General features: G+C 35.3%; 2 protein-coding genes across 3 annotated transcripts in view; one reads left to right on the top strand and one right to left on the bottom strand.

The window, feature by feature from the left end:
- Positions 1-1,792: 1,792 nt before the first annotated feature.
- On the bottom strand, positions 1,793-11,494 carry LOC110451231 (5-demethoxyubiquinone hydroxylase, mitochondrial-like). 2 transcript variants are annotated; one of them, XM_021499150.1, is made up of 7 exons: positions 11,393-11,494; positions 7,962-8,176; positions 7,093-7,207; positions 6,592-6,676; positions 6,086-6,140; positions 3,137-3,205; positions 1,793-2,250 (listed from the first exon to the last, which is right to left on the bottom strand). In XM_021499150.1, the coding sequence occupies exons 2-7, from the start codon at positions 8,145-8,147 to the stop codon at positions 2,173-2,175; spliced, it is 588 nt and encodes a 195-aa protein (XP_021354825.1). In that variant the 5' UTR covers positions 8,148-8,176; positions 11,393-11,494; the 3' UTR covers positions 1,793-2,172. The 2 variants fall into 2 exon arrangements, with proteins under 2 accessions (XP_021354825.1, XP_021354826.1); XM_021499151.1 differs by lacking the exon at positions 11,393-11,494 and adding an exon at positions 10,854-10,921.
- A 214-nt stretch (positions 11,495-11,708) lies between these two features.
- LOC110451232 overlaps positions 11,709-25,892 on the top strand; it is a 53,828-nt gene continuing 39,644 nt past the window's right edge. Inside the window, exon 1 of the mRNA XM_021499152.1 lies at positions 11,709-11,866. The gene's annotated coding sequence lies outside the window, so the exon portion shown is untranslated. The remainder of the gene's footprint in view (positions 11,867-25,892) is intronic.

Below are 25,892 nucleotides of genomic sequence, written 5' to 3' on the forward strand. Positions count from 1 at the left end.
GCACGCCTTTCAGCTCTCCAGATATAATATTTGAGAATTTAATGCTCAAGTTTTGTGGGGTCAAATTTTTAGTTTTGTTAGTGGAACTAAACTCCTGAACTCCAAAATGTATCTCCCTATCAGAAGGGTAACAAAATTGCATTATTTATATTTATGAATGTTTTTTAGGACAATGTTTATTTTGAACAAGCAAATTCGTGGAATTTATACCTCCCGCTTGCAGGACATATTGTAGGTTAATATTATTGAGGTAAGGTTTAAACATGTCAGTATCGTGCCGTTGAGACATAATGTATAGCTTGAAACTTGAAGAAAAAAAAGCCCTATACCTCATTGATTATCCGTAAATATGCACAAATCACATTGGTTGGCAAATTTAGCATGAGTTGGATGTACATAAGGAATTTGGTTGAAACATCTTAACAATATCTACAGCAATAAGTACTAATGGTAATTGGAGACCATTACAGATGTCCCCCAAACTGCCCCCATAGTCGCAAAGATTCATCAGAAAAGGATTGCATTGCCATAGTACACCTACAATGTACATACTAAATTTGAGTGAAATTGAGCAATTTATTGCAACCAATCAGAATCCTGTGTAGTTGCTATGGCAACGGAACATATGCAATTGAATTTGCAGTCCCCTAATACCCCTATATACCACTTTTCATCGAAATCAAACAATATCTAAATTGCGACCAATCAGAAGCCCGCATGTGGTTGCTATGGTAATGAAACTTATGCGGTTGAAATTGCAGTCCCCTTATACCCCTCTATAATGATTTTCATGAAAATCGAACAATATCTGAATTTTCACCAATCAAAAGCCTTCCTGTGGTTGCTATATGGTTGCTACCGCAACGAAACCTATATGCGGTTGAATTTGCAGTTGCCTAATATCCCTATATACCAGTTTTCGTCAAAATCGAACAATACCAAAATTTCGACCAATCAGAAGCCTCCGTGTGGTAGCTATGGTAATGAAACAGATGCGCAGTCCCCTAATATCCCTATTTACCAATTTTCATCAAAATCGAACCAAGTTTGAAGAAAATCAGTTAACATTTGTTGTAGTTAATTGCACGGAAACAAAACGTGGCAGATAATGACGTTTCATTATTCAAGGGGCCATAACTCCGCTTAATGGGGTCCTCTGAAAGTCGTCATTGAACTTGGCCGAGCCCTTAAGGCATTTAACCCTGTGACCAAGTTTGAAGAAAATCGGTTAACATTTGTTGTAGTTATTGCATGGAAACAAAGCGCGGCAGATAAGGACGTTTTTCATTGTTCAAGGGGCCATAAATCCGCCAAATGCGGTCCGATGAAAGTGGTCTTCGAACTTGGCCGAGCCCTTAAGGCATTTAACCCTGTGACCAAGTTTGAAGAAAATCTGTTAATATTTGTTGTGGTTATTGCACTGAAACGAAGCGTGATAGACGGACAGACAGACCCATATTAATATCCCCCGTTTCGGTGAAAGTGGGGGATAAAAATAAGACCTTTGCAATACAGCAAAATCCTTCCAATACATATCAATATTAATGCATTGGCACTTTTGATTTCATTCAAAATGATAAAAAAAAAAATGCTACTTACTAGGCCAGGTGGTTTTGAACAAAATAAAACGAGAAATTTGAACTTTTAGAACACTGTTCCGGCATGAATCTTTAAAGAAAGCAAAATCAACTAACCAGAATGTTCTTTGAAAGTAAAAAAGACAATTCAGAAAAAAAAAGCTCATCCTGTAAATGAATAATATTTTTTTTTTTAATAATAATAGACACTTTTGTCATTCACATTTCATTTTAATACAAAATGCACGATAAGCCACAACAACAACAGATTTCCAAATCTGCTATTATTTTCATGATTGGATAGGTCCTAGATTTATACATATAACGTAACAGCTTTAACATATATAGTATGTGTTCATTGTAACAAAATTACCAGATCTACCAAATGTTCGAAAATTTCTATACATCTTCCTATGATGATGTACAGCGTCAAGTTATGTTTTTCAGTAACAAGGTAGGCCGAAACACCTTGTCATTTGAGATATTCAAAAAGCAGGATGACATCAGCACTTCTCCAAATCCACCTTTGTAATGGAACAGCTTTGATAAGTCCTGGGATACTGACACACTTAGAAACATTTCCTGTCTACAGTCACTAGACTCGCTCTGACAGCCAGATTGCACCTTTACATCCAAGCTTGATCACTGTCGTCATGGTATCATAAAAGGGGGCCTGGAAAATGGAGTAAATATCATTACATGTACTGTTAACCTGGTTTGTTATCTTGAAACTTTTACATAAAAACTAATAAGTGTAAAACTACCATATGGGGATACATCACAATCTCTCTAACCATGTTTTATAAACTATTGAAAACTTGCTTTTAAAGCATTTACATAAAAAAAGGTAAATGTATAAGCACATGTATATGTTTACAGATGTTATACATATAACAACCAGATTTTAAAACAACTACAACTAAACTAAGGACTCGCCCCATACACATACGTACGTGTGTGCATATGTGCAGATGTCACACTCATTGTCATCACTCTACCGACTTTATTTCTCAACAGAATTTCATGAAACTTCATGCAAGTGTTTGGTATGACAATACCTTGAACAAATTTGCATTTCAGGTTACTTTATTAAAAGTGAAGGTCACTTTTATTATTCTAAGAAATGTGAGGGGATTTGTATCACTTGTGATGCCTTGTTCATGATTTAAACAATAATTGAGAAAGTAAATTGCTGTGTGTCACCCGACACTATATATTTACACATTTCATACTAATATTGCAAAGGTCTATAAACAAAAACTTCTTCAAACAGTTTTCTTTGCCTGACTATGTATATACTGTAAATCACTTATTTCTCAATACATTTAATAATAAAATGTACTCAGAAGACATTTGCTCATTATAATGAACTCTACAATTGCAAAATCTTCCTAAGTCTATCATAAATTGTATGCACTCAACAAACAAAACATCTTTTGTCTCTACTCATTTATCAAATTAGGTAAAAATCAAATGTTTGATTTCCTAAAACAACCCCTGGTTGGACAGACACTGAAAATGACATCAATTCAGAGAATGGGTCAGATAGTTGTTCATACCTTTTCTGCATCGTGTTCTAATCCAGTGTCATGATGGTGGAGTTCGTCATCTCGAAACTGTTTGATTGTCTGTAAAATGGCAAGGATAATGCTTTGAAATGATTACAGGTGGTGCTACTATGTAGCTATCATCAGAGATTCCTAGGGATTATATAATATTCTGACACGGTAAGGTATCTGTCCTGGGCACATTCTTACTTCAGAGGTGGCTATCATCAGAGATTCCTAGAGATTATAATATTCTGACACAGTAAAGTATCTGACCTGGTCACATTCTCACTTCAGCGGTGATGCTACTATGTAGCTATCATCAGTCATTCCTAGGGATTATAATATTCTGACACAGTAAGGTATCTGACCTGGTCATAATGCTTTGAAATGATTACAGGTGGTGCTACTATGTAGATATCATCAGAGATTCCTAGGAATTATAATATACTGACACGGTAAGGTATCTGACCTGGTCACATTCTTACTTCAGATATGGAACTACTATGTAGCTATTATCAGAGATTCCTAAGGATTATATAATATTCTGACACAGTAAGGTATCTGACCTGGTCACATTCTTACTTCAGCGGTGATGCTACTATGTAGCTATCATCAGAGATTCCTAGGGATTATAATATTCTGACACGGTAAGGTATCTGACCTGGTCACATTCTTACTTCAGATATGGCTATCATCAGAGATTCCTAGGGATTATATAATATTCTGACAGGTAAGGTATCTGACCTGGTCACATTCTTACTTCAGAGGTGGTGCTACTATGTAGCTATCATCAGAGATTCCTAGGGATTATATAATATTCTGACACGGTAAGGTATCTGACCTGGTCACATTCTTACTTCAGAGGTGGTGCTACTATGTAGCTATCATCAGAGATTCCTAGGGATTATATAATATTCTGACACGGTAAGGTATCTGACCTGGTCACATTCTTACTTCAGAGGTGGTGCTACTATGTAGCTATCATCAGAGATTCCTAGGGATTATATAATATTCTGACACGGTAAGGTATCTGACCTGGTCACATTCTTACTTCAGAGGTGGTGCTACTATGTAGCTATCATCAGAGATTCCTAGGGATTATATAATATTCTGACACGGTAAGGTATCTGACCTGGTCACATTCTTACTTCAGAGGTGGTGCTACTATGTAGCTATCATCAGAGATTCCTAGGGATTATATAATATTCTGACACGGTAAGGTATCTGACCTGGTCACATTCTTACTTCAGAGGTGGTGCTACTATGTAGCTATCATCAGAGATTCCTAGGGATTATATAATATTCTGACACGGTAAGGTATCTGACCTGGTCACATTCTTACTTCAGAGGTGGTGCTACTATGTAGCTATCATCAGAGATTCCTAGGGATTATATAATATTCTGACACGGTAAGGTATCTGACCTGGTCACATTCTTACTTCAGAGGTGGTGCTACTATGTAGCTATCATCAGAGATTCCTAGGGATTATATAATATTCTGACACGGTAAGGTATCTGACCTGGTCACATTCTTACTTCAGAGGTGGTGCTACTATGTAGCTATCATCAGAGATTCCTAGGGATTATATAATATTCTGACACGGTAAGGTATCTGACCTGGTCACATTCTTACTTCAGAGGTGGTGCTACTATGTAGCTATCATCAGAGATTCCTAAGGATTATATAATATTCTGACACGGTAAGGTATCTGACCTGGTCACATTCTTACTTCAGAGGTGGTGCTACTATGTAGCTATCATCAGAGATTCCTAGGGATTATATAATATTCTGACACGGTAAGGTATCTGACCTGGTCACATTCTTACTTCAGAGGTGGTGCTACTATGTAGCTATCATCAGAGATTCCTAGGGATTATATAATATTCTGACACGGTAAGGTATCTGACCTGGTCACATTCTTACTTCAGAGGTGGTGCTACTATGTAGCTATCATCAGAGATTCCTAGGGATTATATAATATTCTGACACGGTAAGGTATCTGACCTGGTCACATTCTTACTTCAGAGGTGGTGCTACTATGTAGCTATCATCAGAGATTCCTAGGGATTATATAATATTCTGACACGGTAAGGTATCTGACCTGGTCACATTCTTACTTCAGAGGTGGTGCTACTATGTAGCTATCATCAGAGATTCCTAGGGATTATATAATATTCTGACACGGTAAGGTATCTGACCTGGTCACATTCTTACTTCAGAGGTGGTGCTACTATGTAGCTATCATCAGAGATTCCTAGGGATTATATAATATTCTGACACGGTAAGGTATCTGACCTGGTCACATTCTTACTTCAGAGGTGGTGCTACTATGTAGCTATCATCAGTGATTCCTAGGGATTATAATATTCTGACACGGTAAGGTATCTGACCTGGTCACATTCTTACTTCAGAGGTGGTGCTACTATGTAGCTATCATCAGTGATTCCTAGGGATTATAATATTCTGACACGGCAAGGTATCTGACCTGGTCACATTCTAACTTCAGAGGTGGTCCTACTATGTAGCTGTTATCAGAGATTCCTAGGGATTATAATATTCTGACACGGTAAGGTATCTGACCTGGTCACATTCTTACTTCAGAGGTGGTGCTACTATGTAGCTATCATCAGTGATTCCTAGGGATTATAATATTCTTACACAGTAAGGTATCTGACCTGGTCACATTCTCACTTCAGAGGTGGTGCAACTATGTAGCTATCATCAGTGATTCCTAGGGATACACCACTAATAGAGAAAGGAAAAGGAGATAAAAAATATAGAGATCCTAAGTGTTCTCAGCAAATTGTTTAATGTATCTTCATTGTTTCCATTCAGAGGTCTTAATTCTAAAAATCTGCAGTTACCAAACATTAGTCTAGTCCAGGTATATGCTAGCCTAGCTATCTCACGAAAAAGCACTTTTATTGAGCTGACCGTCCTTGTAAAGAGGTTCATACCTGTATTAATTCTTTATGTTGTTCTGGGTCATCTTCTATAAGATCACGAAGCTGGCTGAAATAAACAAACACTCTGGTAAACTTTTAAGCAGCATAACATTCATTTTAATATATTTATGCAACTATTAAGAGATTTTCTGAAATTCATTTTAAAACATGATACATACCCGGCAGTATATTTAGGTTTCTTAAAAACCACAACCCAATCAATGGAGGTTCAATTCACATTTTGTGTGTGTCCACCTCTATACATATTATCTATTGTAAACTATTTCTTTGGATTTTGACCTAACCTGTACGTTTTGAAAGTCTTGCAGGATCAAATAAATATTTTTTGATATAATCTACAAAGAAATTGTGGGAAGTTTTATATTCAAAAACAAATATAATCTCTTGAAAGGCAGATCAGTATTGTATACCACTTTATTTTTCTGTCCTTCAAACACTTACACACGTAATATTGCTGAATAATATGAAATATTGCTGTATGTTTCCATTATACCTACCTGTTATAATGTTCCCCTATCACAGTTTCCACTGCCACTGTACAAGCCATGGCACCTTCCTTACCAAGCATTGCAGACCCAGCCCCTGAATTGACATCATCACAAACGTATCAGAAAATATTTGACATACTTTTGTCAGTTGGGTAGAAGTGTATATGATATATTTATAGTAAAACCCTGTTGTAATGCCACCCGTTAAACCGCCAAACCCGCATACCGCCATTTATTGACTCAGAACGGATTTCCCCAACGTTAATGCACCCATTGTAAGGCCAAATCCGCATACCACCATTCGCCATCATATTCCCAGAACAAATGGTTAAAATCACACTATTTTGACCTTGTTAAATATCGCCAATTTGAGTTGAGTATATCAACATTCGTTTCCAGAAAAGTCACCTATCTTAAAATATGTTTCATCTGAACGATTAATCTACTTTTAAGCAGCTTTAATCCAAGAACTGTGAAGTGCCTCAAGACAGAACATTATGCCCTACATACCAAGTACAAAGCCTGCCACATTCCAGATGGGTAACATCACTGTTGGTCTGGCACGATGTTGTACAACCAATTTCTCAAAGGTCTCTAGATGATGCTTTTCTTCATCCCACATTTTCTAAAATAGACAAAACTCGAAACTTTATTTCCCTTGTGTCAATATTGTGTAAAACACTGTGTGTTCATTGCTCTGTGGAGTTTCTGTCTACCAGTTACTAATGGATGTTCCAGCTGATTTTCATTAAATTTAAGATGAACAAGAGTCCCCACTAAAAGCTCAAACATGATTTCAGGCGAGCATGGACAACACAGCAGAAGCTTGCTTATGAACTATAAGCAATAGTTTGACAAGTAACGCAGTTTTGTCCATGGTCCGTACAATGGTTTAATATTTTTCTTGTGCCGAGACCTTCACATATGGTTACAAAATTAACAGTGGTACAGGACCCAACAAGCATTATAGTGATCTGACCTTTGACCCCTTGTTATAACCTTGACATTGGGATGCAAACCCCATGAGATGTATGCGACACTCTCTAGTCAAGAATGAAAAGAAATATGCTTTCCAAAATTTATGTTCTAGACAAAGTTATGGGACAAACTGTTTCAAGTTATTGACTTATTACTTACGCTTCCTGAACATAAACACAATATTATATCTACAAAAGTGTAAAATATTTTGTAGTAAAACCCAGTATGTTTTTTAAATTGTTATCCTAGTGTTTTAAACCTCTAAAGGGAAAATTATATTGGCTTTCTTTTTACGTTTGTTGGTAGTACATTCATGTATCAAATGACAAACCGAAGTACAAAATGTAGAAAAGGCTAGTCACTTAATTTTATAAGTTGAAGTTTTTCATTGGAAAAGTTACCTTGATGACAGGTCCAGTGGCTGTGTTACCAAGAATGGCATGTTGACCAGCATAAATTCGGTCAGCTCCAAGCTCTCCAGCATGGTCAATTCTTATTATTCGGTCCACCAGTGCTCGTGTCCGTGCAGACTTGGCCCGGGTACTGATTCCACGGACACTAACACGACAAATCAGTGGCAAGGACATGACTGTATAATGATGGCTTGACACAAATTCTAAAACAAATTAAAATCAAAGATTTAAATGAAGTAGAAGTAGACAAATGTGCTGCCCTTAAAAGAGTTAAATTTTCTAAAATGACACGTCAATTGGTGATGTATCTACATTGTTTTTCGTGGACTGTTTCAGCCTGATGTGCTCCATTTGAATTATGGAAAAGAAATCTTTTCCCACAATTTTAAAATTAAAAGAAAAAAAAGAATTCTCTCAACAAACTTTCATTTTCATATTTTCCTGATAAATGCTTTATAGCAAGGAGGAATAAAACCAAAAAGTAAAGAGAAAGACAAGAAAAAAGTAGATGTTTTACCAAGCCATTCAATTTTACTTTATTAAAGATTGCCAAAATTAGCAACAAACAAACCATTCAGATTGCTATGTCTCGCCTATGCCCCGCTTTGACTATCAATGCAACACAAAACTTAAAAAATCATAATGTTGATGGAGATGCTGACAAAGTCAATGGACTATGAAAGGTATGTAGGCCGCATCCAGCATTTGATGCATGGGTTGATATGTACTACCTAATATGTATCTATGGTCCAACTTTGGTTGGTCTAGCACTTATACTTTCAGTGAAACTTACTTAAATAAATAAATATACAGCATTTGATATAGTGCCCTATCTAGCTAACGTAAGCCACTCTAAAGCGCTTTACAGTACATAGGTATACAATTTTCTACAGTCAATACGATTAGCATATATATTAATCAATACAATATTGAGGAATTGCAGGAGCTGCCTTATCAGGCGCTAACTACTAGTCCTATGCCACCTGGCTTATATCTCCCTATGTGTGTATGCCTGCGTGTGTGCTGGAGATGTATTGTGTTCTGTTTGTAGTGGGACCGTGCTTCCAACGGTATCATTTATAGTGCCACCTCACTTGAATGCTACAGCACAGATACCGCAACGCCCAATCCCAGACCATTTTATACTCCACATGGGTTGTTGGAGTTGTGTGGGCAGGAGCTAAAAACACTTTCTCTGAATATTCCATGCGTACAGCGACTTCGGGGATCGAACCTGGGCCGCCTGCTTGGAAGGCCGGAGTGTTAACCACTCGACCAATCTGCCCACTTAAACGCAAAAACTTAATGTTGACGTTGTCGTCGACAAAAAAAGGAACATCTAAGTCTTGCTTCCACTTTGTGTCGGCAAGACAAATAAACACTGTACACATTGATACATTTAGTCACATACTTTTGAAATGAATCTAATGTTAACAGACATGTTTTAACTAAAGATCTGAATAAGAAAGAGATTAAGATACAACAAACATTACCAAATAAAATGAACAAAGGCTTCTCTTTTTCTCTTTACAGTACACATTTTTACAAGTCTGTTGATTCAGACTGTATTCTGTCTTTTCGTATTGCAGAGTTATCTGCTCTCGTGAGCAGGTATTGAATGTTACATCATTTTTTTGTGAGAGTTACGTCATAAATATTTGAGAAAACGACACAAAGTAATGACGTAACAATCAATACCTGCTCACAAGAGCAGATAACTCTGCAATACAGAAAGACGGAATACTTTTAGGTTTAGTTTGTAGAAGCACGGAATTAGATTATCCAAGTCCGTGGTAGAAGTAATAGCCACCAAAATTAAAATGTATTCAGAAATCTGTATTGATTAATTAGTTCATTAGTACAGATGCTCTAATTAAAAAGTTGCATACATTATGACTTCAAAGCAAAAAGGTTCTAATGGGAACATGAATGTCCATAAAAAGTGAAAACAAGCAAGAAATAAGCCACTTCCCATGCCAATTGTACCTCTAAAATAAGTGCCCTGATTTTTTTTTATATTATGCATTATATTGGAAGAGAAAGCAAAAACCAAATTGGCCAAATTTGTATATGAAAAAGATCACTTTTTTGNGTTATCAAGTTTATTCCAGTAATCTACTTTTGTATTAGGAGGTCTAGAAAGACAGCAGAGAAGTATTTTTTGTTAATTCAAGTTACAATATCTCTGTCCAAGTGTAGTTTGTTGTCAGCATTTTCAAAACTTTTATGTTCAAACGATTTTCTTTTACTATCCAAGAAATGCCCGTGTCATTTATTTGTTTATCAATATATAAAGTTACTCTGCAAAACATGTGTTTGTTATCTTTTAACTAAGCTGGATACAATAATTCAAAATTAAATCTATGATATACTGTATATATCTAATTTTTATTAACATTACAATAAGTGTTTTAGAGTCTGAATGCATGTATCAATTTGTTTTGTTACACCTCAAGTGAATTTCTAGCTATTTGATTGGTTGGGAGAAAATTAAACAAAAATCTCTGTCACCCTCCGAAAATACATTGGTTTTAAGGGGCGCAGGTGATATTGCCATGAGACAGAGAAAAATATCACATGCGCGTTCACCGCTTTGTTTCCCCACCGTGATGGTCACAAGAACTTTTGATGGCAACAGCCAATTTTATCAAGCGCCGGTACGATAGCGATTGTAAACAGCAGACTATCAACAAACAAGATGTCATTATCGAGGTTTGCTGCCATTTCTGAGCTACAAAGACTTTTGGTGTAACAAAATAGATATGGCATTCATAAGCAGGTGACAGTGAATATTGTCAACCCTCAAAAACCCATTGTCACCCTCGGCAATATTCACTGTCACCTGGTAATGAAATTCATATTTATATAATGTCACTTAACCTTATTATATTCCGTTACTTTTCACAACTGAAGCTGTGCAGCAGTTCTACTTCTTAGTGTAAGACTAACAAGAAGGATTGTCTGCATGATTATTGTCACGTATACCAGTAACAGTGATAGGCATGATATATATAGTACATGATATCTTACACTCAATACACTTACATGAGCTCTATAGTGTGTATCTTACGCAATAATACTACATGATTGCTACAGTAGACAGTGCAAAATGTTGCATGATCGACGTTACAGAACGTTATTTTATATTCGGTTGTAAAATCTGTTAAAACTAAAAAAAAATCTGGCTCGTAACAATGTACGACGTTTATAAAATTATTTGACTTGGCACAAAGCATGTGATATTGAACTAACTGCACTGCCTGGCTGACTGCACACACGTGAGTCTAGAAACGAGAGTCGTGACCCCACATTTTGAGGGTCATGAATGCAAGTTAGTGTTTTTTTGGCAAAAAACACAATAGCATATACAGTTAGACTATTACACGAGATACATCAAACACACGCAGCAAGACTCTTACTTTACAAGAGAGCAAATAAATGCCCCATCGCCCGATAGAAGATTCAATCTATTCCGTTTGGTTAGCTTGCGTAAGTTTCGTCTGCTCGCACACCGGAAGTTTAAAAAACATACGGAATGAATAAAAACGTAAACTTCCGTTAATTTGCATTTAATAGAAAACATGCATTATCAATCTTAATATTCAATTATATAAAAGCAGAATAAATAGATACAAAAACAACAAAAGCAATGAAATTGTTTGAGCTCGTTTAAAATATAAATAATAAATTTCATCCAATGAAAGCTCGCCAAACCATACAGTGACCCAGTCAAAACAGGTGATTGTGTATTCCCCACACCAATGTATGTAGATTTAGTTCAGCGCGAACACTTAGACTGTCTTACTGATCTCAGCTGTTCAAGCAACATTCTGGAACAGATCGTCGACACTGAAAACATTGGCTTGTCAAGAGAAAGAAGTAGTAGCTATGTGGTAAGTGGAGATTAATTAGAACAGCTAAGTTGTGTATTGCCCAGAATTATTGTCGATGATCTGGTGATGATAAACTAGGCCTAAAGCGCCCAATATGATAATAAGGTGCAGAATTATTCACTTTATGAATGGCGAATACCTCATCGTACCGACTTCGTTTTAAAGCGTTAGTTGTCATCAGCTGTTGTCACAAATAACTGTTAATGAGCAGACAAGTCAAGGAAGGATGCTTAATTTAAAGTGAAAGTTATTTTTTTTATTTATTTCCTATCGTGATGATAAAAGCAATGGTGCAATACTCTATCGATATTACCAATATTATTGTATGTTGATAGCATGAACAATGGTAGGATTGATCTTTTCAACCTAGTTTTCACTTTTGAGGAAAATCAACTATAGAAGAATATAACTATAAAAATAATAATCGATTTATAATGTTCTTTGTTTATAGTTAACAGATTATGATAATCTTTGTTGTAATTTAAAAGACCCCTGCACATGCCTTTTTCAATTTGATTTCATAGTTTTTTCAATCGTTTATTTCAATCCAGCCAATTTGTACATTTGTTCATGATTTTATTGACAACGAGTTATGTCCCAGGAAAACTTGAACAAATCTTATAATTAACCTACCATATTTGTAGCTCTTGGTCTTTCTTAATCAAGATAAAAAAAAAACAGAAAAAAAGAGGCAAGCACTTGTACGTATACATATTTCACTAAAGATAGATCAATCAACATAATTCAGAAATTTGATTTGTTCACAACCAAGTAAAACAAATAGAATCATGAGAACATGTTTAAAAATGGAAAGATAAAAACAAGTTTAATTGTTGGTGAATTCACCAATATACACCTGTTTGTACACTAGCTGTTCTCATTTGACCTAGCTCATTCCAGATGTGTCATTTTTGGTGAATAATGTAATAATTATTTACTACATGTATACCTGATGATGTTGTTGTATTTTTGGGATGAATTAGATTGGGATACATCATCCTTTTTGCCAACTGTAATAATGGAATATCAATGAATAAGTGGTATTGAATTTTTCAGAGGTAAAATTTATTTGATCTTTTCCAAGATTATATGTGACAAAGATTTTCATATAAATCAAGTAAGATGTGCAATAACTAATGTATATTGTAATTGTTTTGGTTTTTTTACTTTCAAATTCCAAATATGATAAACCAACTTAATAAGGTAGGATAGACTATGAAACTATCTAAATATATGTAAATAGAACTAAAATTGCAGTCTGTTTAGACAGAAATTCTTAATTAAGATATAAAAAGATGTCTGCGTACAAATGCAAGAATGGAATGGTGCAAGTTGTACACATAATGCATGCTAAACTGGAGTATTTGTGTGAGTTAACATTTAAATGAAATTTAGAAAAATAGGAGACAACAGGACAACAATACATTATACGCTATCTGACTATTTGTACATAATCTGAATACAGCATTCTGTACAAGTGGGGTTTTCCTACTGAAAAATATCTGCCGTTAATGATTTGATGGAATCTTATAGCTAGTTTGGAATGTCTGTCAATTTTNGATGTGCGAGAGTTAATTCCTTTCATGACACCGGCACTCCTTTCTCGTTCATCTTTTTATTTCAAAAACGTATTCAGATATAACATTATATTTCTAACCAGCTTCTTTATATGATCCATATATCTAGGATAAGTGACATGTTGACACGAACTAACGAATACACGATCGAACTCTCACACAGGTAACTCACTGACCAGACTATCGTCACCAGGTCGATAAGCTGTCAAATAAACACTCATAGATCATGCGTGATTTTGCGAGATCAGCGAGAGTTGCCAATCTCTGTATTTATACGTCTCTGATTTTATTTATCATTTAATTAAATGTATTAAACACATATAGCTAGATTTATTATATTAATAACGGTAATGTAAAATGAAAGTAAATACCACTGGGATTAACATGTACCTCTGTGCAAATAACTTGTTTGCACTTTTTTTTTTATACCTGACCACAATATTGTATGGGCCTGGTTAAGTTTTTTCGGTTAGGTCAGTTATGGGCTTCTCACATGCTTGTGTGTCTTTATGAGTGAAGCATGTTTCAAAATGTTTTTGTGTCCTTGACATTGAGTTGACCTTGACCTCTTTGACTTGGTTAAGTTTTTTGTTTCGGTCAGTTATGGACCATGTACTAACTACAGCATCGGCCATTTCAGTAATTCATATGTTTTGTGCTTTGATGATCAGCACAGCTTTGGTGACAATATGGTGTTAGGGGTAAGGTAGGCAACTATTTATAAATATTCTTCGTAATCTATTTACATAGTTTAATGGAACAGATTTCATTACTTTAAGATTGATTAAAAATGCAAAGCATTTCCCTGGGTAGGTGTGACAAGAACCACAAATATGTTTTCAGGTCTTATTTCAATTATAATACAGATTCCTTGCTTACTGCTAGATGTACAGACACAAGTCTAGCAATCTTTTATTTTCCTTCCAGGTATTTTGTCTGATTCATGTCTCAAAACGAAATGAAATTTTCATGCCTGACTACCTGCATGTATGGCCTTAAGTACATTGTTACTATAGGTACGGTAAATGTTTGTAGATTTTCGAAGGTCAAAATAAGAATTGTTTTTAACATTAGCAAAACCCCCCAAAACCCCTGAAAAGTTGATATATTTTTACAATTTAATTATCTTTGCATTTATATTCACATTTTTGATTAAATGTAAAGATCAGTAGATTGTTCAATTGACAAACGAACAAATTTATGCTAGAACTTTCAATAGCCATTGCTATCAAAATTTCTTAACGGATGTTAGCAATGACCTTGAGATTGAGATATTAGATGCTTAGACACAGTGGCATCTATATTGAAAATATTCAATGGGATAGATTGGCCCATCCTAGTTAATGTGTAAACAAAATTTTAAATGGCCCAGAGGCCAAGCATTCCTATGTCGATCTATTGGTTGATAATGCTGATAAAAGGACATTTTTAATTATTTGAAAAGAAAGTGGTTAAAATTACCATACCAGTTGGCAGTGCATGTACTTGGTTACTTTTTTTTATATAGAAAACTATTGCAATCAGTTACTCTATTAAAACAATGATTTAATAATAAAAATGATATTGTCAAACAAGAAGTTGCCTGTGATTATGAATAATTAAGAAAGAGATTGCATCATTATTATTTGATGTATGCTGCTCAAGGGATTTATATGCTGGTATATTTCTCAGGTCCAATAACTTTTCATGTATCAGTTTCAATATTCATGTATCAGTTTCAATTTCTTATCAAGAATGACCAATAAGATTTTGACCAAACTTTGCACAAACTTTGCCTAACCAATTGCCTAATTGTCTCATTGCCTAACCAATTGAAATGCATGATGACTGATCATGATGTAGCCACTGATTGGCTAAGATAGTTTTCCACTTCTTCAGTTTCATTAATGAAATTTTAACCCCAATTCAGTTGACTTATTTATGACTCAGATCAAATAATGATATTTTTTACTGATTTTAAATTAAAGAAAAATTGCCACTTTTACTTCCTTCTGATTCACCATAAAACACCAGACAATCTTTCTTCCAGATTGACCTTTTAAGTTACCAGATACTGATAAAAACTGCAAGATGGCCACCATGGCTTCTGGCCGGTGGTTGGTTGGGATATTTGATGTCTTCCAAGTTTGACTAAACATATTTAAACCGGGTTTGTAGTGGATAGTTTTTTAATCCATTTAACATTTCCTTAACTTCTAGATCTGACAGTCTGATTTTAATCAAACTTGGTCAAATGGCTTAATGCTCCATTTGCAGCTCTGACTAATTACAATTTTATAAATGGTCATAACTTTTGGAACATTTAAATACAAGATGGCTTTCCTTGCCTCTGCTCCCCTGCAGGTCAGGGATTGAAAAAAGAATATACCTGCTGTTACCCACTGCATGTTGTCAGAGGTAACTAATGTGGGAACCCCCTGGAGAATTGGGGATCTTCTTTTGTGGTCTCTACTAAAGAGACACAAAATTTACCAAAACAAATCTGCTGCACCCATTGCAACATTTGGTCTATTTATTTTTGTTCTCTCTTTTTATGACTACGGTATTTTCTTTTATGTCTTACCTGGTAATATCTCCCTTTAACAGTCTCAGTTGTAAGCGTTCATTCAAGGGTGGAAGGTTATGGGTTTTGTACCCATGCCAAGACAAATCAAAGTCGTTGAAATTGTTACTTACTACCTTTTGCTTAATTTTCGATTTTAAATGGGTGTCAGTAACGACTGGTTAACCCATTGTCTGTAAATTATGACTAGATGGAGTGTCATGCTACTCTGCCCAGATTATGACATATCAGTGATGTCAAGCTATAAAGATGCACTTAAGTGGGCCCGTTGTCCGTATGGGCCCTGTGTCCGTAGACACCGGCTTCATTTGACCTTAGCTGGTGTGAGGACGTAACACCCGAACAAGCAAACAAACAAACTTTAGCCTCTGATTGGCTTTTCATGCATATTTTGACAGATTTTGGTACAAGTCATTTCTTTCTTGGTCTTGAACAAAAAAAGTTCATGCTTTTTATCAATTTAAATACGAGATGACTCACTCCTTTGGTGAAATAAGACATTGTCAACTAGATTTTCATTTACCTGGTGTTAGCCAAATTTGGTGAAAATAATCTGCTCACAACCTTGGCCGAATGGGTTATTTTTTGCATTGGATTCAAATCTGAGATGGGTGCCCTCATGCCCTGCAAGTGTGCATGAGCCTTCTGATTAGTTTATAGCCTTAAGTCTTCAATCCTCTTATAATGTTAGTATCCTTCCTAATTGTTGCCATGGGTGATTATAACATTTGATTGGTTTGTAGAATAGTCTGAGAATATTGCTGTTTTCTTTTTGAAGTTTTTGTTCGGAAAAATTGAATTAGGTGTATGCATGCAAATCTTAAAACAGTTCATAAAAAACTCTAAAAGTATGTTAATACAAAAAAAGTAAACGCGTTTTGTATCTGTTAAGATTGCAAGATATGTTAATAAAACCTTTCTGCATGTGCTTAAAGATCCAAGGGATCGAGAAATATTTTAGATTATACTTCATCTGGGGGGTGTTATCGCCTATCTATCACAACATATGGTATGTGTATGTAAAATAGCATCGTGAAGCATTGTGAAGTGTAAAGGTAGATAGATCAATTTGATAGGAGACGGTTAGTCTGAATAATATTCCAAATGTGCTGTGGGAATCAGTTCAGGCAGGTTGTATTTTAAGATTACTTAACACTTCAGATCGGATTGAGACTTTAGACAGGTTCAGCATTCTGGTGAGTTAAAATGCTGTGAATATGTCAATATTACGTGATTTGTACAGACAGAAACCTGGTTTATTATCAGTGATTCTATTTAAGGTTGATTTGAGGCCTTATAACGGCCCCTTCCCCCAGATAACTTCTGCTGTTTTTTCCCAAAATCAATGTAAAAAATACTTAATTTCCCAAAACCATGAAATTTGTGAGTGATATTTTCCCAAATCAACAGGCACAGGCCCCTGTGGAAAGGAAGTAGAAAAATCACTGATTTTATCCTGTACAATTGACAAGTGACCACTAATTAAGTTTGTGTTAGGTTATAGTAAGTTTTATTAAAATTTGTATTCTGTCACCTTGTAGGAAGGAGCAAAGGAAAGACGGGTTTCAGAGATTTCTACAAACGTACAAAGTTTGAGTCTCAACATATTTTGAAAATTACGATCTATCGTTTGATGTTAATTCTGTTGGAGAAGTAGGGACTTAATTATAAACTAATTAACTATAGTTGGCACATACATAAAACTGCAGTGTGCACTTAAAATGATACATGTAGTGTAACATTCAAGTGAAGACTAAGTGGAACTGTAAAACTGTGAGGTGATTAGGGAATGTAAAACTAGTGGACGTTTAAAATAACAAAGACGTTTTCCAACAGAAAGACAAGAGTTAATCTTGTGTTTAATTACTGTTTATCAGTTATTATATTGCATCCTATTATAGACATACCGGTAATTGTTTCCTGTGTGATAACCATAAAAGGATCTGTACTTATAACGTGTTCGATCCCTTCCAAGAAAATAAATTGGTTCACTGAGATAGTACAATGGCTTTTTCTTGTCAAACAGTCTTTGTTCGGATATTGATTTTAACGTTCTCGCGGTCCTAAGCTGCCTGATATGACATAACCGGATATTACCGGATATTGTGTGTGCATAAACAGTAATAAACATATAGATTAGTGGATACAGGTGTATTTTGTTAGAAATGACGAGGTGCGGAGAAGATGTGATTTTGTTTTAATTAATGTTCAATAAGCTGTCTACCTGTAAGATTCTGATAAAATTGACTGCCTTCTAGCATGAGTGATGATGTCATAGCAGTGTTTCTAGTTGATCGGCAGTCTATCAGTATTAGCGACACAGATTGTGAGGCTCTTCATGATGAAGAAAGTGCGAGTGGTTATCATTGTTCTTATGTTTTCTAGTATTTCTAGTGATTTTGAAATTATTAATTTTTTATAGTGTTAAATTATATAGTTGTAAATTGATCTGATATTATTGATGTATAGTATACATTGTTTATTGGCAAAATTAATTTATCTGCACATAAAATAAAGAACTTAACATAACTGTTTATGTTCTAAATACCTTAGTTTATGACAGACTCACCAATAAGTGAAACAAATTAAAGACAAATTAAATGAAGTTGTATGTAATTATGATAGATGCGTGGGTGATAATAACTCTTTCATCTAAATGTACTTTCTGGTTTAAATGCCCTGTGTGGCTTACCTTTTCACCTTTTACCTGTAGCTAATGAGGCCATACCAGGTGGGTTGGTCTGGTGGATGTAATGGATCATACAGACATCATACTGACATTGCCGTACCATTGACACTACTTGTCTATCTCTCACATTTTATGTGGAGATGAAAGTCGTGACCCAACCTAATTTTTATAATTTATGTATTCATAAAAAAATTGTGGATGTTTTTCATCAACCATCAGTACATGGGTGTTGGTTCGGTTTATGATATCGATATGAATGATTTTGCTGTGTGTTGTAAAGGTAACTACTGGTATTTAGTCTATATGTATAGGATCTGGGCTACATATTTAGTATTGTAATCTAATTTATGGTAAAGAAGTGTTTTGTGACATCTGGTTACTTCTAGGAAAATAAATGTTGTTAGGAACATACATACATATATAACAATATGAAAAAATAATCCTACATGCTATAGGGTTACATTTTGTAGAGAAGCATTAATCAAACCTTCTTTCTGATATTTCTCAATTTGGGTAAAGTTTGAAGAAATATTTGGGTTTTTCTTTTCTTATCTGATCAATTCCAATTTACTGTGTTCTGCTACAAAACAGGACCATTGGAAGACAACTACATGTATATTATAACTTTTTCATATCATTAATGGGCAAGCAAATGCACTAATGGGCAAGCAAATGCATTAATGGGCAAGCAAATGTATGTTAGAAAAAAATGTAACTTTGTATGAGAATCTTGTTTTCTGGCTTTATTAAATTACAACTGTATTTCTGAAAAGAAACCCATATCTTGCCAAACTTTTCACAGACCTTTTTTGAATTGATGTAGTTTAGATTATTTTTTATTTTGAAAAATTGAAACAAAACATTTCTCCTTTGATAGAAGATAGCATAAAAGAAAACTAATATTCAAACTATTGTGGAGAGACTGGTCTCGAAAAAATTAAATCGATTAGAAAACGTGTATTTTATGTTTGATTAAGCTAATGAGGCCAAAAAACAGTATGTTCACATGCAGGTCCGTTGAATTTCCTTGTTATATTATATATATGTATTTTAATCAAGGTTTATGACTGATTATTTTAGCTGACATTCCATTCACTAATTAATGTTCAATGGTTGACTGGAGCTTGCCCTTTAGCTGATATAAGGCTAAACCTACAGGACCTTGGGTTAACTAATTGACATACAATACAGAGAACATTGGCCTATATACTTGTAGAACTTAAATCAATCAATACTTTTGTGATATATAGGGTTACGTTTATACATAATTCAGATTTTATTCTTGCTTCGGTTGAGTGTTGTTTGCTAAAAATTGAAAAAAAAAAATGATGTTTAATGTTTCCTGTTAAACACAATATGTATTTCAGTTGTATGGTAGAACACTGATATTTTTCACAAATATGAAATTTTCTAGCGTGAACATTTTTGATTTTATCTATTTTCATCTTAAACTTTACAATCAGATAGCAGCTTTATTGTGAAAAGAAAGAACAAATCATTGTTTTAATCAAATGGAGGCATGCGCACGTGCTATACAATGAAACAATCAGTCTGAACAATCGTTTTGTCCAAGGTCGAAAAATCCTGTGGTCTGGTGGGTAATAACTTCAGTTGATAAATGTTCCTGTATTTTTACGGAGACACATATTATACACAGTAAAATGTTTTATCTGCATGTCATGATGTTATCAGCTCAGACTGTGCTATAGAGGTGCAGAACTCCTAGAGCAAATTACAGAATATCTATACTTTGCATACCCACATAATTCAGTTATTCTCAGTAAGATAACTTCTCGAGTAGATTTTGTTTCTAAAGAACAGTAACAAGTGGTCAGCGATATCTTTCTAACGAACATACAGCATCCGATGCAGACACGCTACTAGTTATTTTACTGAGTGTTGTTAGGTCACCGCTGCTCCTAGCCCTATTAACCAAGGCCTACGTATACGTAAGTTACATATTTATAATTATTTCAAGACTCCCGATAAGAGATCTGACACAACCTGACCTCTGACCCCAGGAGAGGAAGCTGCTCCTACCAGGGTACCAGGTTTCATATATTAGATAAAAATCCCTAAAACTCACAGTTGGCTGGCGCTCTGGTGAAGGAACATATTTTTGGGAATGGTACTAGATTCAGATTACATGGCTGAAATTAAGTTCCAAAAAAGTTGTTTTTAGTCTCCAGATGGCATGATAGAAGCATGTCAGTATTGGTGAAAATGATCAAGCCATAGGAATATACATGGATTTGAATGACTTATACATATATGTGAAGTATGACACCAAGAGGGTGAAGCTTGATGGGTGGTATATATGTCAGCACATAGAAGCAGGTCATTAATCCATGCATATCTAGGACATAAGTAATACAGTGCAATTGTGTGATAGTGTATTATTAATGAATTTTAAATTCAAACAAATATTTACTTTCAATTTTGATGTAGACATTAACAATACCGTAAAAACTCATGTAATTTGCACAGTTTTTTGTGTTGAAAATAAGTTTGAAGTTGGGGTGCGCAAATTACATAGCTATATAGATATGTTCAGGGTTTTTTCCAGGTTGAAAGGCACCTCCAGAATTACCAGTCAGCTTTGCAGAGGGTACATGTTGCGTTCAAAGTCTGGTTATAGCAGTTGTGAGTTTCTGTTTCAAATTACAACAAAAGTATTCATTTTTAAATACATAGTAATAGGAGAAACAATCCATTTATACAAGTCTTCAATTGCTCATGTTAAGGTGTCCATTTGTAAACCTGAAGTTTTGATACATTTGTAGTTAAGCTTAGTTTAAAAGTCGACTAATTACCTGTAGCTTTGGCTGGGTGGTAGACTGTCTGACTGGTACATTGTAAGTCTCTAGAGTGCCTGGTTCTTTTCCCAAGCAGAGGCATCAATACATAGTGTTATACCCCTTCCTATTACATGCAAACCTTTTTGTTTAGATGTATATGGACAAATCATTGTCTAATATTGGACTTTGCAATCAACTTACCTCAAGAGCACAAAATTCACACCGATGGTATTAAGTATCATTGACTAGGTAAGCATAGACTAACAAAGGGGACGTATAGGGAATGTAGACCCAAGTAACACAGAAAGTACAGTTCACGGATCGTTAGCTTTGATGCATGTGTACGCGCGAGCATTCATTCAGTGTAAATATCAAAGTCGTTATTGACAAAGTCTGGAATAGCATCTGTATCTGGTGGGATCCTCTCGGAACAGGTTTTGATGGTGCTAATTGAGTCAGGTGATGCATTATGGATAGTGTTGGGGAGGACATACTCGAGTGGTGCTGGATCCATTATCAGATTTCATGAGGTATACCTGAACATGTATACTTATTTTAGCACACCCAAATTTAGCTCTTTATCAAATTTTAACAAATTAGTCCATTGATGAATTAATTGGTGCACCTTCAAAATATGCAATAGAAAAAAAATCACAGGAACTTCAATTGGTGCATGCAGTCATAATTTAGCACAATATTTAAAGCGGGAAAAGCGCTAAAATACGTTACCGCTAAAGTAGATTACCACTAAAATATGTGTGTTTACAGTATATGTAATGTACTGATAAAAATGTGCATCAAAGTATTGTAAGTGTGTATTTTATATTATCAGTAAATCTATAGACACTTGGCCTGTGGGTAATACCAGTGCACTTGGCCACTTAAAAACCAATGGGTGCAGATATCAGTGCATATACCTACTGGGCCCAGACGCTAGTTGGTTATCTGGTTGAAAGGTCCAGGTAGCATAGAAAATACAAATGAAAGGACTTGGACAAGAAATGGGCAAAAATGATAAGAAGAGCTCAAAATCAGACATGTATATAACATCTCTGTCAAAATTAAGTTTAAACCAAGAAGTCTTTGTGCTTCTTTTTCTTTCAGTTTACTCAATTTTATAACATTTCGTATAAATAGCAAAATAATCCAAGATGTCTTTGTGGTCCATTCTCCAGTTTACTAAATTTTATTACATTTTCTTAAACACTAAGGATATACCGGTAACGTGAATCAACATTGTTCTGTGTATAAAAACTGCATAACTATCATTATTCCTAGCCACTAATTTTGGTTAAAAAATTTGGCCAGACACAACCTGGTCATCTAAATCTGCTTATTCCAAATTTTACAGAGGTCAGCCTCGGTTCTTAACTAATGCCAGTCATTTCTTTTAAAGTTCAAACTATTGAACTGATTAAATAAGACCTATGAAAAAGGACCAGTACATTTATAGCCACTTGGCAAGCCAGTAATTCTAGCACACACATTTTGCAACTTGGCCAAAAGGTAATACCTGAGTACGTACATTGACCATCGGGCCAGCAGGTAATGCCAGTTCATATACGTTCTGGGTCAATGGATCATACCTCTACCCGTACAACTTTGAACATTTACCCACTGTTCCACCCGGTGATATAAGTCCAACTTTTGACACCTACAGAACTCTCTAGCCTAATGGGGGATTCCCGTACAACTTTGGACATTTGCCCACTGTTCCACCCGGTGATATAAGTACAACTTTTGACACCTACAGAACTCTCTAGCCTAATGTGTGATTCCCCTACAACTTTGAACATTTACCCACTGTTCCCCCCGGTGATATAAGTACAACTTTTGACACCTACAGAACTCTCTAGCCTAATGGGGGATTCCCGTACAACTTTGGACATTTGCCCACTGTTCCACCCGGTGATATAAGTCCAACTTTTGACACCTACAGAACTCTCTAGCCTAATGTGTGATTCCCCTACAACTTTGAACATTTACCCACTGTTCCCCCCGGTGATATAAGTACAACTTTTGACCCCTACAGACCTCTCTAGCCTAATGGGTGATTCCCGTACAACTTTTGACATTTACCCACTGTTCCACCCGGTGATATAAGTACAACTTTTGAAATCTACAGTACCCTCAAACCTAACTGGTGATTTTTATACGACCGTCAAATTTGACAGTAGTATTATGGTATGGCGTTGTCCGTCCGGCGTAAACTTTGTTTGTCCGGCAATCATTTCAGTATTTGATTTGTGTCAGGCAATCTCCTCCTACATTTTTTGACCGATCTCTTTGAAACTTGGTATACTTTATAATCATGATACGAAGTTGTGTCTCCCTAAAAAGAATTTTGATTTAACAATTTTTCCAAAAGTTATTGCCCTTTGTTCATTTCAGTATTTGATTTTTGTCCAGCAATCTCCTCCTACATTTTTCGTCCGATCTTTTTGAAACTTGGTATACTTTATAATCATGATATGAAATTGTGTCTCCCTTAAAAGAATTTTGATTCAATGATTTTTGAAAAATTTATTGCCTTTTGTTCATTTCAGTATTTGATTTTTTGTCTGAAGATTTTCTCCTACATTTATTATAGCATATCAGCTAACCACACTTAGAATGATGCAGATCTTATTTCAATGTAAGAAAGTATATAACACTATATGGCATTCGACGGGCGTATTTTGTTCCGCCCCGCGGTAAGCTTGTTGTACAACTTTTGACACCTACAGAACTCTCTAGCCTAATGGGTGATTCCCGTACAACTTTGGACATTTACCCACTGTTCCACCCGGTGATATAAGTACAACTTTTGACATCTACAGAACTCTCTAGCCTAATGGGTGATTCCCCTACAACTTTTGACATCTACAGTACTCGCTAGCCTAATGGGTGATTCCTGTATAACTTTTGACATCTACAGAACCCTCTAGCCTAATGGGTGATTCCCCTACAACTTTTGACATCTACAGTACTCGCTAGCCTAATGGGTGATTCCTGTATAACTTTGGACATATACCTACTGGGCCACCCGGTGATATTAGTACAACTTTTGACGTTTACCCGCAAGGCCAATGGTAACTACTAGTTCACCACTGTTCAGTGAATCCTGTGTGTGAGACAGTGACACTGGTTGTCTGTCGGCACACTGCCACTGTTCTGTCAAAGCACACAGTGGAGATTTAAGGAGTACCGATCTAGATTACACAGAACTGGGGTGCGGGGTGTCTATTTAAAGTGTTGTAAGCTTGCCATGAACAAAACTGAAATACATGTATATTCATTTGTTAAGAATTCCAGTATGAGGTACAGCATTAAACCATAATTTTTGTTAATGACTCAAAGTTGAAAATGTTTCTTCCTTAATCAGTTTTCAAACATTAACTTAACAAAAAGTGAAATGTGAGTCTTACAAAATTTTATTCTTTATTACTGATTTTTTTTTAAATCCCATAGTTTTCACATTTTTAAACCTTCAAATAACCCTTGAATAATCAGATTGTATAATTGAATTTAAATGTCAGTTAAGATGTGAAAATCAAGGAAATCCATATTTTAAATAAATATTAAGCTGACAATGCATGGACATGAGAAGTGGTCCAAGGTGGTATCTATAGGTATAGTGGTATTCAGTGTATTACCTCACACGAGAAAGACCTATGGTTCAAAGGTTAACCAGCTCATAACAGTGTATTGGATCAAGTGTGTGTTACAAAAGAGAATTAAAATTTGAGCTTCAGTGAAGAATGACAATTGTGTAACATCCGAAGTTTCCTCCATACCTGTACAAACACAGGTGTATGGAAATATTGTCAGTACCTGTCTTGTCGTTAAAGGTGTATAAGGTGCTAATATCAGCTGTTTCTTGGACTATGGCCCAGATGTTTGATCAAGTGTAAGTATGTCACGTATCTCTAAGTGTTATGGGTGTTTTCCACCATAACATATTTATAAATATACCTTGTATACATACAGCAAGTAATACGCCAGGTAAGCAAAGTGTTCGAATACTTTCGTTGTAGATCATAAATTCCATTTAATAGTATTATTATCAACTCTGAATTTGTGAAGCAATGATTTCACAGTAGGCCGACATGTATGTAGTTAGAAAGAGGTAGGCAAAACACCAAATTTACCTACATGTAAATAACAATATTGCTTTAAAACAGTTTTAAAAAATATCCTGAAGGATTTCTGACTCAACAATATTTATACAGTATAGTACTATAGTATAATATCTATTCCGTTATATCAAGTTTATAGTGCCTTTGAGGTTAGGTATATTTGTAGGTACTATAAAAAACATGTAAAGAGGTACCATGCTTAACCTGTTATTTCCTAGCACCTTGCTTGGCAACACTTCACTTTTGGCTTTAATGTCGAGCTTTTGGTCTGGTGAGGAAGT

The sequence above is a fragment of the Mizuhopecten yessoensis genome, unplaced genomic scaffold, assembly GCF_002113885.1.
Source record: "Mizuhopecten yessoensis strain PY_sf001 unplaced genomic scaffold, ASM211388v2 scaffold5877, whole genome shotgun sequence".
Classification (NCBI taxonomy): Eukaryota; Metazoa; Mollusca; class Bivalvia; order Pectinida; family Pectinidae; genus Mizuhopecten; species Mizuhopecten yessoensis.

Coding starts and splice junctions, on each gene's coding strand:
- LOC110451231 (XM_021499150.1), bottom strand. CDS start 8,147: ATGTCCTTGCCACTGATTTGTCGTGTTAGTGTCCGTGGAATCAGTACC. Junction 6,141..6,591: donor ATAGGGGAACATTATAACAG/GTAGGTATAATG, acceptor TGTTTATTTCAG/CCAGCTTCGTGATCTTATAG. Junction 2,251..3,136: donor TAGAACACGATGCAGAAAAG/GTATGAACAACT, acceptor TCCATTTTCCAG/GCCCCCTTTTATGATACCAT.